Raw genomic sequence first — 16,736 nt, 5'->3', positions numbered from 1 at the left:
TGGCTCTTCCACAAAATACCACGTGTGGGCGCGCATGTACAGTGCGATTGAAACTTTGTGGCCCATGCGCAGAAGTCTGTATTTTGTGGAAGAGCCAGTATTTTGTGGAAGAGCCACACTGAAGGGGCCAAAGAGCCGCATGTGGCTTGCGAGCCGCAGTTTGCCGAGCCGCAGTTTGCCGACCACTGGTCTAGGTGATAGGGCCCATTATATAGTCTCTGAAATACTTTAAACTCTTAATATAATAAGAGTAAAAGGCGCCGAAACCGGTTTGGCTCAGTGGATAGAGCGTCGGCCTGCGGACTGAAAGGTCCCAGGTTCGATTCCGGTCAGGGGCATGTACCTGGGTTGCGGCCACATCCCCAGGAGGAGATGTGTAGGAGGCAGCTGATCGATGTTTCTAACTCTCTATCTCTCTCCCTTTCTCTCTGTGAAAAATCAATAAAATATTTAAAAAAAAAAAAAAAAAAAGAGTAAAAGGCAAGGAACATGTTAGTATTATTATGAAAGTAATTTTCATCTTGCAGACCACCTAAAAGGGTATCGAGAACCCCTACATTAGGATTGTAGTACATCATTAGTAAATCATGTTAATCATGCATTAGTTTCTCTTTGTATACCTGATATATATTTGCCATTGATTTTTACTTCAAAATAACTACAGATTCTCAGCAAGTTACAAAGATAATACAGTGAGGTCCTGTGTACCATATACTACTCAGTTTTCCCTGATGGTTACATTTTATAATAGCAAAGTAGTATAACATCAAAGCCAAGAAATTATTATTGGTATAATGTGCATATAGTTCTTTTTCTCCTCGCGTGTGTAGATTTGTGTAGCCATTGCAATCAAGATACAGAACTGTTCCACCATCACAGAATCTCCCTCCTTGTCAGTGCCAGCTAGTTTCATAGCAGATATACCACTCCCCCAGGCTTTCCCAGATCCAATTATTATGGCTAAAAAAAGGGCATCTTCTATGTTTCTAATTCAAAAAAGTTATCTCCAAAGCTTTTCAGTTCATCATTTCCCTTCTGTAGTACTTCAGGATGGAGCTGATGCATGCTGAGAAATTGGGGAAGGAAAAGGAAGAATTTGAAAAAGCCAAAATGGATGTGGTAAGAGCCTAATGTGTTGTAACTTATTAAAAATGTATAGTGTTTTGAGCTGCTTAGGTGTAAGAGAAAAATCTTTGGAATGTATTTTTCTTTCCAATTTAATGTCATATTTGGAAACTTTGAGATGAGTCTGGAGTTGACCTGGTAAAATGGGCTTAGTAATAAAAATGGAATTTTGTGCTATAAAAATAGACATTTGAACTAATTGGAGTGATCCTCAAAATTATTACTGATGGAATGGCCAAATGCTACTCTTTAATACTTTATGATTTCATGAAGTGACATATTAATGGAGCTTGAGAAAGGTTATGAAATGTGTGGTTTCCAGTCTCCTTTTTTATATAATTTTTTATGTGACAGAATAGTTTTAAAGAAAGAAGTTTCAGAATGTTAGAACTGAAAAAGGAACTTTGCTATCATCTATTGTAATGGTTTTGAACTCTGAAATTAAAAAAAAAATTGATTTTTAGAGAGAGAGAGGAAGGGAGAAAGAGCGAGAGAAACATCCATTTGTTGTTCCACTTATTTATATATTCATTGGTTGATTCTTGTATGTGCCCTGACCAGGGATCGAACCAACAACCTTGGTATATCGGGACGATGCTCTAACCAACTGAGCTACTTGGCCAGGGTTCTGAAATTTTTCATCCAAATAGAGTTGTACATAGAAGGGTCAATAGGGCATGTAAAATTTGACCTATTCTGGTCTAAATGGGGAGTGAGGCCTTAAGCCAAGTGATCCCGAACCACTCCAGGAGCCTGAGAGAACATAGTTCGAAGATTAGCGGTCTTATTCAACTACACATTTTATAAGTGAGGGAATTGGCAGAGAGAGATGTGATTTGCCAGAGATTATATGGCACAGGTAGTCTAGGACAGTTCATTTTTATCCTATTCTTTTTCTACTTACTTCAACTACCTGTTAAGTTACGTTCAATGTAACACTCTTTAGGGAAATCTTGATTATCCTGAAGAAATCCTCACGGGTGAGTTGGCACGGATCATCTACAAAAATTCCATAAACATAATTAAAGGTAGGTATCTTTTGAAAATCTATTTATGATGGGAAAGTGAAACAGTTTACTTATAATGAGGAAGACCTTTAGCTAATTTTGAAAATTTCTGTTAAAAATTCTATTAGAATATGTATAAAACTCTGATTGTAGGAATAGTGTCCTGTTTCTTTCAGAAAACTTATTGCCCCTTAGGGTATACTTGAACATTTCAATAAGTTTTTATTTAGTACTTAATTCATGTGGGGTGTTGAAATAGATGATTTAATACATTTCTTTATGCCCTTAAGAAATTTAGAATAAAGCTACAAGTACTTATAAATACTCCAAAATATTAATAATGGCTTTGCTTGTGTAATGAAACTACGGGTGATTTTTTTTTCCTGCTTTGTCCTATTTCTCAATTTAAAACAAACTAACTTCAGTACATCAGGAAGGTGGTACTTTTAGAGTAAGGTGATACTTCAGAGTCTTACTTCCCTCTCCCACTTTTTTAATTTTAGGTGCAGAATTTCATGTGTCACTGCTTTCAATTGCACAGCTATTCAATTTTGCTAAAAATCTGCAAAAAGAAATTTATGATGAGTAAGTAAAATAGTGGAAAGGTGGATATGGCTGTTCTTATTTTGGGGTAAGGGTTTGAGGTTGGATATTTACAAAGTGGGGAAGAAGATACCACACTAAATCCTTGGAGGGAAGCATCGTTTTAGGACCATTTACCATAGTAAATCATATTAAAAATATATATTCCTGGAGAAGTTGTTTGATTCACTTACTGGCTTCCCTTGGAAAATTCTTTGCCTTTATTCAATAACAAGTAAATCCTACAATTTTTATAAAAATCTGTATTTCTGCTTTCCTGGCATGTCTTTTGCCTGTAAAATGAGAGTTGTACTCACGAATGTTTATTGTTGAGTGCTGCAGGTGACTTTATTTATTTATTTTTAATCCTCACCTGAGAATATTTTTCCATTGATTTTTAGAGAGAGTAGAAGAGAGAGGGAAAGACAGAGAAATATTGATGTGAGAGAAACACATCGGTTGGTTGCCTCCTGCACGAGCCCAGACCAGAGCCTGGGCTGGGGAGGAGCCTGCAACCAAGATATGTGCTCTTGACCGGAATCGAACCCAGTACCCTTTGGTCCGAAGGCCAGCGCTCTATCCACTGAGTCAAAACAGCTAGGGCACTTTATTCTTTAATTCTGGTTATATGGTTGTGAATTACTTGGAGCCTACCTGTGGGTACTTCACTCTGAGGTAGTACCCCTTCCTTTCACAGGAGATAAAGTAGAATGTGGATCTGTTTTCTCTTTAGACAGCTTCAGGGTTTTTGTAAAGGATTAGGTGTTGCTTTTTCTCTGCCTTTATTTTAGAAATGCAAGAGCCTGGATATACTAAGGTTCTCCAGGGCTCAAGGAGGATTGTGTCCTCATACCTCCCTGCTGATGTGACTTTGAGAGCTAACTTTAAAGTTAACACTGAAACCTAATAAATGGCGACAACTCTGATCATCCATAGACAAAATTTATACCGTGAGTGTGAAGGTAACCTGAAGAGCCTGCTTATGGTAATGGATTGTTAAAGGGCTGCCTTGGATACATTTATAGAGCATAGGGAACTGTCTTTTGGATATCTGAATTAGTCTCCTGCCATAGGATTCATGCCAGTAAACTGTTTCCCAGCCTTCAGGCTCTGCACACAGATGACCCTCTCACTTGGGATTACGTGGCACGGCGAGAATTAGAGATCCAGCCACAGCCAGGAGAAGAGCAGCCTGCGACAAAGCAAGCCCGAGCACTGGAGATGGGCCGGAGGGAGGAGCGCTGCTGCGCTGTGTACGAAGAGGCAGTCCAGACTCTCCCTACAGGTGAGCTGCACCAAACCACGGTGCGGTGTGGAAGCAATGATGTTCATGAACGGGAGACCGAAGCTCCCGTTCCCGTGACCAGGTCGCTTTCAGGAATCTCCGGTAGTCTACAGTGTACTTGGCTTTCCAACCTGTTCTTTCTCTGGTGGTGAAAGATGGAGCTTTTATGACCTTCCTTGACAGTAGTGATATATATATGTATGTATTCACTTATTTGGGGAAGTGATATTAGGAAGATTGTTTAATTATAATTCCTTAATTATCTTTTAATATAGATTACTTCCTAATTTTGTAATATTGAAGTATTAAGAGGGCATATATAACATGGTTTTTAATTTTTATATTTATGTCATTACTCAGTTGTTTTTTCCCCAGTGTTTGAGATGGTTTATTGGCTGTAATCAGAATAGCTCTTCCCCTCCATTCCCCCATGAGATTAGTTTAATTCCTTCTTCAGAGGAGTTTTCCCTTCAAAGGAAAGATGTATGATGATTGTTAAACTAAGAATTGGTGATTGATCAGTGGAATCTTTCTGACGTTTTCAGAGGCCATGTGGAAGTGTTACATCAGCTTTTGCTTGGAAAGATTTGCTAAGAAGACAAGTAATCAGTCCCTCAGAGGGCAGGTAAGGACGTGGTCACAGGGCTGAGGAGAAAGTGACTACCTTTTGAAAGAAGGACAGACTCTTGGGGCCTGGGACAGCTTCCAAGAACCTCATGCTTATTGCTCTTTCTCCTTGAGTGACCTGTCATTCTGAAGGTCTGAGTCTGCTTTGCCCTTATCCTGTCCCTGGGTCGGGAGGTGCTCTCTTGCTGGGCTGTGCTTGGGGCAGCTGTCCAGCTCATCTGATCATAAGTGCAACCACCTCACTCCCTTCTCCCAGCTCTCAGAAATGTTCGAAACTGCATTTGTTCCTATCAGAGGCCAGCAGCCTCTGCTGGGATCTTGGTGATGACGTGAGGCATTTTTCTGGTTCCAGAGGCTGGAAAGGACCATGACTGCATTCAAGAAGGCACATGAACTCAGACTTCTACCAGAATTCCTGTACAAGCAGTGGGTAAGGACACCAACACATTCACTGCAATTATACATATTCAGTTCCAGTGGGTTCGTGCTGGTGTCATTGTTGTGATACACATGGTATGTGACTAAGACCATTTGGAAGTTTGGTATGTGGATGTAGAGAGTATTTACATTTGGCTCTCAGTGTTAGTTGTATGACACAATGAAACCTGTACCAGTAAAGGGAAGAATGTTATAGAGCGGGAAACACTCAGAACAAGGAGTCACCGTTTGGTTGATTTGTCCACACTTCCATCTTTTCCTGAACATGCCTTTCCTAGCTTTAATCTAAATGCCTGGCCCAGGTTAACCACTGGTACAATTAAAACACATTAGATGTGTTCCCTGTGTTTCAGAAGCTGACATTCTAGTAGGAGGCATATTAACCCATTCCTTCCCCCGGGTGGGTAAGGATTATTGTAGAGACCAGAGTAATGTGCTGTAGGAGTACATAGTTCTAGATCAGGTTTTGCCACTTAACAGCGAGGTGACTTGGGCAAATCACTTAACCTTTCTGAGTTTGATTTTAAAATAGTGATAGCAGTCCTTGTTTTTGCCATGTCACAGAGTTGTTGAGAGCGTAACATGAGATAATGAACGTGTTAGTGTATTTAAATACCTTTGGAGGGGAAAAAAAGGACCAAAATCTTTATATTTGTTTAGTGCCTTTGATTTGTATAACTCCTGATTCATATCAGTATACAATTTTTATATAATTACAACTCATGTTTTGCTATTTTGTAGTCTATTATTTTTACATTAACATTCAAAAATACTTTCTACGTATACTTACATGGTGCATATCCTGTACAGTAGACTATTATATTATACCACTACTGAGGTGCCCTTCTCCCGCTATAGCATCTATCTGGCAAAAATTCCAGACCTGGGTGAGTTCAGCTGCCCCAATTCGAGTTATTGAATGTTGGCACGACAGTTCCACCCTGTATATCCAGATGGGCTTTGCTTTGAGTATTGTCTTGGCAGTCACGCTCTCTCCTTATTGCTTATTTTGCCATTCACCACTCTGGCTATTTCAAACATCCTCTGCTCTCCAAATCTCTCATTTTGTTCTTCCTAACCCTATCACCTCATCGCTCATTCAGTGACCTTGCCTTTAATGAGAGTGCCTCAACATACTGCCGCTGAACTTAAAATGCTTTGCTGATTTCTACATCCATCCTTTGTCCAGATGAATCCCCACCGAATGTTCTTTTAAAATTGATTATCAGATTATTCTGTGGCTTTCCACTGTCCTTTGGGTAAAGCTGCTCAGTGTCATTAATTTGGCCTTTGCCTGTATTTCCAGCCTCTTTTGCCAGCCCTGCAGTTTACATCCTACCCCTCCAGCCGTTCTAAACTTGGATTCCCTTTTGTATCCAAGCTGTCTCTCACCTTCAGCCTCTTGCATATGCTGGCTGGAATCTCTGCTTTCACTTGACTAATGCCTGCTTTTTCTTAAGTCTAAATGGTGCTTCTTTATTGGTTGGAGGCCTTTCTCATCACTGCCGTAAACCATGCTTTATACTTCGATAGCAATGATGCTTTTTCTGTCATGGCACATATCAAACTGCTAGACTAGAGGCTCTGTGGGTGGTAGAGAATGCACCTGATAGTCTCATGATTGAATTTAGCAAATACAGTATGCAATAAAAATCTTGCTGAGTGAATGGATTATATACTCCCCTTTTATTTGCTGTTTCACAATTTTATAAAATTGAATTGGATTTAGGTTTTTTCCCCTTGATAAAATAGTGTGTTGCCTGGCTGGCGTGGCTCAGTGGTTGAGTGTCGACCTATGAATCAGGAGGTGACGGTTCGATTCCTGGTCAGGGCACATGCCCTGGTTGTGGGCTCAATCCCCATTGTGGGGTTTGCAGGAGGCAGCTGATCAATGATTCTCTCTCATCATTGATGTTTCTATCTCTGTCTCCCTCTCCCTTCCTCTCTGAAATCAATAAAAATATATCTTAAAAAATAAAATAAATAAAATAGTGTGGATACAAGCATTTTGAACAGATTAGATTTCCTTCTATTGATATACTTTTGGGCCATATTTGTTAAAATATAATTCCCAAGTATAAGTTACAAACACTTTTATGACTCTTGTTACATAATGTCAAATTATATTTTAGAAAAATTGTACCAGTTTATAGTGTGCTCAACTCTGTTTGAATGAATAAACTTTTAGTTTCCTTACCAACCTACAAATACTGGTCTTATCTTTACTGATTTTTAAAAAATATATATTTTTATTGATTTCAGAGAGGAAAGAAAAGGGAGGGAGAGAAACTTCAATGATGACAGAGAATCATTGATCGGCTGCCTCCTGCATGCCCCCTACTGGGGACCAGCCCACAATCTGGGCATGTACCCTGACGGGGGAATGGAGGGCTGACCTCCAGGTTCATAGGTTGACACTCAGCCACTAAGCCATACCAGCCCAGCTCTTTACTGATTTTTATATTCTATTTGGTGGATATGGGTTTTATTATAGTGAACTATTTTATTAAAAACTTAACTTTCAATCTAAATTATTTAGGCCTTCTAATTTTCACCTCTTCCCTATTTTTGGATACCACTTGGGAGTAGGAGCAGGGAATGGAGGAGGACTTACAAATTGTTCACTTTGTGCCTGTTTGGCAGCCATAGTAAAAGGCTTAGTGGCAAGGCTATTGAAACTATTGCCTCCTTTCCCCCCCATTACATAGATAATTTAGCTCTCAGTATTAATTTTCCACTGATCCTTTGTTTTATCCAGATTGAGTTGTTGCGGCAGCATGACTTCCTTAAGGAAGCTCTGCAGGTGGCAATGGCCGGGATTGAATTGTTTAGAGACTCTGTGATGATGTGGCAGATGAAGCTGCAGGTGCTGATTGATTCCAAGAGCCCTGACATAGCCAGTCTTTTTAAAGAAGCCTTTGCCTCCCTGAAACCCCAGGTCTGTGAGTATTTCATTCTATTTGGGAAACCTTATAAGATTTCAGCCAAAGCATAGTTGGAGTGTGCTTGTCTTGTGAGAGCTGGCCCTAGAGTTTGTGATTTAAGGGTCAAGAGTAGAAAAATTTACTTCCATTTAATGGCCTATTTCTAATTCTTTATTTGGAAATTGACTATGTAAAATTTTATATTCCATCTAGATACCCTACAAGTGAGAAATATTAATAGTATATTCTCACTTGCTACAAAAGCTGAGCTTAAGCCTGATTTTTAAAACACATGTATATTTCTAAACTTTAAAGGTTAACGGACTAAACCTTAAAGCTTTGCAGTGAATCTTTTATATTAGTAGGAAAAAAGTATTCCAGAAGTTAAAGTGGGAAACAAATCTTTATTTTATTGCTCATATGCATGTGCCTCTGAGACATGAGTGAAGGTTAGATAGTTCAGCCTAGATAATTAGTACTTGTGTTGTGGGCCCTAAAGAGCAGAGACCTCGGTAGGTATAGGTCTGACTAGCTATCGGCTGTTAATTAACTAACAGATAATCAAGAGGCCCAGTGCACGAATTAGTGCACAGGTAGGGTCCCTTGATCTGACCAGTGATCGGGCCGATAGAGGCCATCTCGCCCAGTCCCAATCAGGGCTGATCGGGGCCGGCTGGCCAGGGGGAGGGGTCCATGGGAGGTTGGCCAGCTGCGGGAGGTTGGCTGTGGGAGCACAGTATGCATCATAGCGATCGTCATAGCTTAGCAACTAAGCTGGGTTGGCTGTGGGAGCACAGTATGCATCATAGCGATCGGTCAACCGGTTGTTCAGCAGCTTAGGCTTTTATATATATAGATAGGCAACATTCCTCAACATAGGAGAACTAGAATTAACAAGAGAGTATTGCTTTGGGTGACTGTTTAGAAGGCTGTATTCTGGCATGTCATTCCTGGTCACAGAGGCTTCTGTCAAAGCGAGGACAGAGTGGGAATGAATCCATGATTGTCTTAGGAGGAACGTGTCTTTATAGCGACTAGTTTTCAGAGTGTAGTGCTAAGCTCTCATTTCCTAACTTTTTTTTATTATGAGCAGGTTTGTCTGCCATTGTGGATTTCTTGGGCAGAGTGGAGTGAAGGTGCCCAAAGCCAAGAAGACACTGAAGCCATCTATAAGGTATAGGCCCGCTCTTGAGTTTTGTGGTGGGTAGGGAATGAGCAGATAGGATTACTGGTTGGCTAGCTTTAGGGTTATTTCTATAGCAGCTCTTCCTAAAGCACTATTTATTGAGCAACCTGGGATGGCTCTGGGAAAATGGGTTTTGATATTTATAAATTTCCTCACACAGCTGTGTCTTTTTTTTTTTGAATTGTAGAAAGCTATCTTAGCTGTCACGGGTGCTGACTCAGTCACTTTGAAGGAAAAGTACCTGGATTGGGCTTATCGAAGCGGTGGCTACAAAAAGGCCAGAGCTGTGTTTAAAAGGTACTCACAGATGTCCATAGCTGTACTAGTTTCTCCACTCCACACGCAACTCCTCATACACAGATTACATGTGTCACAAATAGTATCTGAGGAAGAAATCCCAGAGGCTTTTCAACAAGTTTTATTTATTTATTTTTGAACAGTAAAAGCAAGTCGTACCTATTATGAAAAAGAAAAAGAAAAAAGAGATAACTAAATATTCATTCTAATCCCTCCATCAAGAGAAAAACTCATGTTGCTATATCATCTTAAAATTTGTCACGTATTTGAAATTATACTTTAATTACATTTTATTTATCACTTTTGTTGGTGAACATTAAGCCTGGCCTTTTCCTTGTCATTAATAATTCTTCATAGACATTATTTATTAAAAATAGCTATATGATATTCCACTCTGTAGATGTGCCATAAGTTTGGCACAATAATTCTGCTTTGATGAACATTTCTGCACAAATATATCCATGTTGGAAACCATTACCCTAGAAGATATCCTTAGAAGTAGAATTATTGGTCTCTTTCAAAAGACCTTGGGATGTAGTAGAAGAGGGAACTTAAGACTCTGAAAGTAAGAAAGAACAGGAAGAAAGCCGGATAGGAAAGAATTTGGTGGTGGTGAAGAGTATCATTGGAGATTGAAAGCATTGAGTGACTGGTGGTTAAGTCCAGTCCTTGCATTGAATTGTGGGCAGATTTTTACTGAACCATGTTTTGTGGTGGCGGTGGCTATCATTATGGAGGATAACGGTGCCCCCTCTACGTTTTAGTTTACAGGAAAGCCGTCCATTTTCAGTTGCTTTTTTCAGGAAAGTAATCCAATTTGAAAAAGAGCAAGTAAGTGTTCTTATTTATTCATTTCTTGTCTGGGAAAATTGATTAGTGGTTACTAATTTATGGCAGCATTTTAATATTTAAAAAGCTCATTATAATACAATATAAATTTCTGGTCCCTTTGTCTAATCCCTTTTTTTCATAGAGATGGTTTAGAAATGGTAATCAGGCAAAGAAGAGAATGTACCTCTCAGGAAATTGAATACTTAGATGTCACCGCTTATAGGAAGCCCTCCCTGCCAGGCTGGGCGAGGCACTGTTTCTGCCTCCACAGCATCCTGTTTATCTCTTGTATTGGGTTATGAGATAAAGAATAGGCACCCAGTAACTGCTTCTAATACATATATATATATATTTTTATATATAAATAAATATATTTATTGATTTCAGAGAGGAAGGGAGAGGGAGCGAGAAATAGAAACATCAATGATGAGAGAGAATCATTGATCGGCTGTTCCCTTTGGGGAATCGAGCCCACAACCCAGGCATGTGCCCTCTCTGGGAATCGACCGTGACCTCCTTCTGGTTCATAGGTGGACGCTCAACCACTGAGCTATGCCAGCTGGGCTGTTTCTGGTATTTTTAACAGAGCATGTGAGTGAGGAAAAATACAGGAAAGACTCAGAAAACTAATACATGGATATCAAATGTATCTAATCCCATTACAGTAACACAACCATGTTTGTTGTTACTTTTATTGTCTTCTTTAATTTTTTGTTTACTTGTATACACAGTTTTTACTGTTTTATTTTTATTTATTAATTTTAGAGAGAGAGAGAGAGAGAGAAGCATTAGTATTTTTTTTATTGTGAAGTTAGTACCCACTCTTTGGCTCGGTGCATAATTAATCAGCATTTTAATTTAGTCTTTGTAATTACTCTAATACAGGGGTCCTCAAACTACGACCTGCGGGCCACATGCAAATACAAATATTGTATTTGTTCCCGTTTTGTTTTTTTACTTCAAAATAAGATATGTGCAGTGTGCATAGGAATTTGTTCATAGTTTTTTTTTTAAACTATAGTCCGGCCCTCCAATGGTCTGAGGGACAGTGAACTGGCCCCCTGTTTAAAAAGTTTGAGGACCCCTGCTCTAATATATCATTATCCTTGTTTTATGTGTGAGGATCCTTTCAAGGTCAGAGGATTTAAAAAGTTTGCTAAAGGTCACCTTGGCCATGTGGCTCAGTTGGTTAAAGTGTTGTCTTGACTGGTTTGGCTCAGTGGATAGAGCGCCTGTCTGCGGACTGAAGGGTCCCAGGTTCGATTTCAGTCAGGGGCATGTATCTTGGTTGCAGGCACATCCCCAGTGGGGGGTATGCAGGAGACAGCTGATCGATGTTTCTAACTCTCTGTCCTTCTCCCTTCCTCTCTGTAAAAAATAAATTAAAAAAAAAAAAAGTGTTGTCCTTTGTACCATAGGATTGCAGGTTTGATTCCCAGTCAGAGCACATACCAGGTTGGGGGTTTGATCCCAGGTCGGGGTGAGTATGGGAAGCAACTGATTGATGTTTTTCTCTCACATTGATGCTTCTCTCTCTCCCCCTCTCTAGAATCAATGAAAAACATATCCTTGGGTGAGGATTAAAAAAAATATGGGAAAGGTCATATAACCAGTATTTATATATATATTTTTTGCCTCATTTTTTTTACATATTTTTTTATTGATGCCAGAGAGGAAGGGAGAGAGAGATAGAGATAGAAACATCAACGATGAGAGAGAATAATTGATTGGCTGCCTCCTGCACACCCCATACTGAGGATGGAGCCCACAACCCGGGCATATGCACTTGACTGGAATCGAACCTGGGACCTTTCAGTCCGCAGGCTAATGATGATCTATCCACTTAGCCAAACTGGCTAGGGCTAAAAAGTTTTAAGGTTGACATAGCTAACATGTGCTAGAGGCCAGGTATTCAAAAGGAAGACATCCCTAGCCATAGGGAGTAGAACCTTCTGCATTTATTTATTTTAATCCTACTCCTCCCTCAGGGCTTTCAAATGTACTTTCCTGTGAAGCTTCCATATTCCTCCCACTGAGAACTAAGGCTTTTTCCATGCTACCATAGCAAAGTGCTTTCTATCACTAACTTTTACTTCACTCTGGAAGTAAATGCATATGACTTTTCTCTAAGTTGAAAGCCAGGCTATGCTCATCTTAAGCCCCAACCCTCCTCTCCTTCAAGTACCTAATAGATGGTAGCAGTTTAACAATGTGGTTGAAATGAATTTGTGACATTGTAAATTAAGGTTTTGAGGCAAGATTGTCTGATTATTTTTGTTAGGAATCCTGCAAAATGGCGAACTTGAGAGAATATTATGAGAGGGCTTTGAGAGAGTTTGGATCTGTAGATTCTGGTAAGTAAACTTTAGCTATAGACACAAAAGTCTGTTTGCATGTGTGATCTGTAACCTATCAGTGTGGTTAGAATAAACAGTGTTTCTTAACTTTTGGGTCATGGCCCTCTTTGAGAATAAAACTTGCATCCTTGCCCTGCCTGTTCCCTCACTTGGTGCATAAGTACTTGCAGATAAAACTATTAATTCTTGAATAGAGAAAGTTTTGATTGGTTTGGTTCTCTTTAAAAACTGTGGCATTTGTAAGGGAAAGGTCAATGTGGTCAGAACAAAAAGGAATGGGAGTTACAGTAAAGGGGTGGTGGCACACTAATTGACGTTAGTTGTCATTGACTGTTGCCACATTGTCCTCATTTATAGGACTTCTGGGTGTAGGTATGGCATGTAAATTCACACTCAGAAACTGACATGTGTAGTTGTTAAACCCACATTTTAAAAAATGCATTAGTTTTTAAGAGGTTTCAACTGACCTTCTGACAGAGTGCATGAAAAAACTTGCTTACGAACCCGAACAAGTTTTGTTAAGCATGGTAACAGGGTTATAGTGAACTCATTGAGGTCAGTTTCACCTTGAAAGAGACTCAACAAAAGTCTGCCTCCAAAATATTTATAGTCTACTTGAGTTTGTAAAATATATAGATTACTATGATTAAAGTGAAGTTTTCTACTTAAAAAAAATAGTTTTGATATATCTAGAGTAAAGATGATAAGAGAGGTATTGTTTCACATAGGGTTCTATGGAAATCATAAGAAGTTAAGTTTCTTAGAAATCTTGTGGTACATTGATATTAAATAATTAAGTTTACCTAATAAAGCCGCATCCTTTATCTAATTGTATGTTTATAGTAAGTTTTTGGTTTCCTTTAAAGATCTTTGGATGGATTACATCAAAGAAGAATTGAACCACCCCCTTGGTAGACCTGAGAACTGCGGACAGATCTATTGGCGAGCCATGAAAATGTTGCAGGGAGAGTCAGCAGAGGCGTTTGTAGCTAAACATGCTATGCATCAAGCTGGCCATTTGTGAAAAGAGGAAGACCACAGCCAACCTTGTAAAATAGTATTGTGAGCCCTCTGGGCAGGTTTTGTTATGAATTCGTCTGCAATTTACAGACAAGATTTTGAGATATGTTATAATTTTGTGTTAATCTTTAATTCCAGGAAAGAGAACTGCTGTTTCGTGGCCAGAGGCTACTTGTTGAGGCTGGATCTACTGTAGGTTCTAAATGTTTTCCAAAATATGTGGAAATCACACAACTGATTAGAATATCTCTAATCTCAACCTAGGGGCGGGTTGAAATTTGGAGAAAGTACAGTTCTGTTTGTTTATTCTCTCCTTATTATAAAAGTATACATGGTATGCATCTCTTGTAGAAAATATGGTGAGAATAGAATAATGGAAATAAAATAAAATAAAAGTATCCTGTCATATCATCTGGAGTTAAACTTAGTAATTTGATTTCCTTGATCAGAATTGTATTTATTCTCTTAGATCACTCATTGAGTCATTCATAAGCAGGAAAGAAGGGAAGCTCTTTGGGATGGAGGTAGAGGTTGGAGGAACAGAGCTGGATGTCCTGAGAGCTGGCTGAAGTAGCAAAGAAGGATGCTGGGTATTGGGGGAAAAGTCCTTTAAGAAGATTAAGACATTATAAAAGTGTCTTCTATCACTGGGACTGACCTGCAGAGAAATGTTTACTGTGGGGAAGGCCTGGCAACCAAAGGGCAGGGATAGGGAGTAGATTAGAGCTGCAGAGAAGGGCTTCAGAGGCGATGATGGAGGATGGCTTGGAGCAGAGAAGGGCATTCTGGGAGCAGGGGAAGCAGTTGGTATTTTATATTTTTAACATTAAAATGTTACTGGGAGAAGCATTCAGTACAGTTTACTTATGTTTCACTTAATGGTTTTTAAAATAGCCTTAAAAACATTTAATTTATAGCATTCCTTTGAATAGATGAGCCATGACTTGCTTTATTAATCTCATTTGTAATTTTTTTATTATAAATGCTGTTGATGAAGATTCTTATAAATCTTTTTATATCCCTGGTTATTTGTTTAGTAGGTTGACATCTGACAGAATTATTAAAGGATATAACTTTTTAAGGAATATTAATTATTGTCAATTTGCAATGTATGAAAATACTTTCAAGCAATGTATGAAAATATCAGTAGATTTGGGTGCAGTGGATATTTTATATTTTTATCATTTTAATAGGTGAAAAATGACGTGCATTTCTTTGACATTAATGAAATTAATGTGTTTTTCCTGGTTCTCATCTTCTCATGTTCTTTGACAGTTTTTTGAACTTTTTTCTTACTAATTTGTAAGAGTTTTTTATATATTAAGAACATTAACCTTTAGTTTGTCTCTCCTTTATTGCAAGTAATTTGCCCCAGCTGTTTTTTTTAGTGTGTGTGTGTGTGTGTATGTATGTATGTGTGTGTGGTGTGTTTTTTTTTGACATCCAGAGGTGTGTTTTAAAGTGTGTGATTTCTGTTGTTAACTTTTTTGTTTTGTTAATCCTCATGAGAGGATATTTTTCCATTGATTTTTAGAGAGAGTGGAAGGGAGAGGGAGAGACAGAGAGAAAATGGATGTGAGAGAAACAATGATTGGTTGCCTCCTGCACAAGCCCTGACCAGGGCTGGGGATCGTGCCCTTGACTGGAGTAGAATCCAGGACCTTTCAGTCTGTGGGCCGGCGCTCTGTCCACTGAGCAAACTGGCTAGGGCGATAACCCTTTTTATTTGTGGCCATTTTTCTCTCTGTTGATGTGTGGTAATACCTTTATTATGTATTAAATTCCTATGAATAATAGCATCTGTTTTAGGGCATTTTTATTTTGAGTTTTTGCACTGTAAATGCTTACTTGTCATTTGTTTTAAAATAAGAAACAATTTCTTTTTCCCTCTTAAGTTTGGGGATGTTTATCATTCTAAATCCTTGCGTGGCAGTTTTATTTTAGGAAAGAGATATTGCATGTAAGAGGGTGGTGGTTGGCTTCTTATAGCAAGGCTATGAAGGTGGTTTCCCTGGGGTTATCATAACCCTATGTCTGGTTCTCACCATTGCAGGTTATGAAAATGCATTTAGCTAGTTCACTTGGAGTTGTACTGTTAGATATGGTAGTTTCTAGCTACATACGGCACTTTAAATTTATTAAATTTAATTCAACTTCTCATTTACACTGGCAACATTTCAAGTGCTTACTAGCCATATGTTTACCATATTGGACAGCATGGATAATAGAACTTCTTTATTCCCACCATCACAACAGGTTCTTTGGGATAGAGTTGAGGTAGATTTGAGGAAACTGACTCATGGGTCAGAACAGAGCACATATTAATCTGTCACATTCTCTTCCCTGTGGGAAAGAAAAATATATATCAGCTGTTACACTAATTTTTTCAAATGTCTTACGTAGTTTACAAACATCTTCAAAGTACCTACCAGCTCTCTGATCTCTCAAAGATTGATTTGATGTGCTGGTAAGGAAGGAATCCCGGTTTATAGCTTTTCTGCCACCTAGATGTTAACACGATTGTCCCACCTTGAGCAGGTTTGTTAGAGTTTAGGCAGTGTGGGTGGGGAAGAACAGTGAAGGCTGTCCTTGCCTATCTTCTGCAGCCCACAAGGGTGTGCAGGGCCAGGCCGGGGCATTAAAAAGAGTTTCTCTCAGGTTAGACGAGGGTCAGCCCTGAATGTTTAGGGTTACTGTGACTGCCGTAGCCCATAGGCTGTGTCCAGTGCATTGTCGGAGTTTGTCTTTATCATTTGTCCCGGTTTCTAATGGCCTAACTTTAACTGTCATTAACTCAAGGTGGAGCATCATCACAGGGCTGCGCAGTGGTCTCCCCCTTCTGTGGGCGAGTGACGGCCGATCCAGCCTGAGTTCTGAGAAGTCTGTAAGATCAGAAGTGAAATGTGGTTGGAGCTACAGTTGCCGAGTGGACCCCGGGGGCAGGGATGGGAGGTTGTGAAGCTGGTGGGGATGACCCTTGATATTCCAGACTCAGTCCTGGGACAGCCCCGGGCTGAGCTTCAAAAATCAGACTTGGGACGGGTAGGTGGGCTTTCG

At 39.4% G+C, this 16,736-nt stretch overlaps 1 protein-coding gene across 2 annotated transcripts in view; it reads left to right on the top strand.

Annotated features, from left to right (window-relative positions):
* The window catches only part of UTP6 (UTP6, small subunit (SSU) processome component, homolog (yeast)), a 26,460-nt gene extending 11,703 nt beyond the window's left edge, over positions 1–14,757 (top strand). For both annotated transcript variants that reach the window (XM_005877606.2, XM_014548869.1), the window contains 12 exons: positions 1,042–1,119; positions 2,072–2,153; positions 2,636–2,717; positions 3,815–3,999; positions 4,545–4,624; positions 4,979–5,056; positions 7,823–8,002; positions 9,082–9,162; positions 9,362–9,471; positions 10,236–10,302; positions 12,584–12,656; positions 13,526–14,757. In XM_005877606.2, coding sequence (XP_005877668.1) covers positions 1,042–1,119; positions 2,072–2,153; positions 2,636–2,717; positions 3,815–3,999; positions 4,545–4,624; positions 4,979–5,056; positions 7,823–8,002; positions 9,082–9,162; positions 9,362–9,471; positions 10,236–10,302; positions 12,584–12,656; positions 13,526–13,683 — 1,254 coding nt within the window. In that variant the 3' untranslated portion in view covers positions 13,684–14,757. The remainder of the gene's footprint in view (positions 1–1,041; positions 1,120–2,071; positions 2,154–2,635; positions 2,718–3,814; positions 4,000–4,544; positions 4,625–4,978; positions 5,057–7,822; positions 8,003–9,081; positions 9,163–9,361; positions 9,472–10,235; positions 10,303–12,583; positions 12,657–13,525) is intronic.
* Positions 14,758–16,736: the final 1,979 nt, after the last annotated feature.

Source organism: Myotis brandtii, unplaced genomic scaffold (assembly GCF_000412655.1).
Source record: "Myotis brandtii unplaced genomic scaffold, ASM41265v1 scaffold523, whole genome shotgun sequence".
In the NCBI taxonomy this organism is placed as follows: domain Eukaryota; kingdom Metazoa; phylum Chordata; class Mammalia; order Chiroptera; family Vespertilionidae; genus Myotis; species Myotis brandtii.
This window is presented reverse-complemented; position numbering and strand designations above follow the sequence as displayed.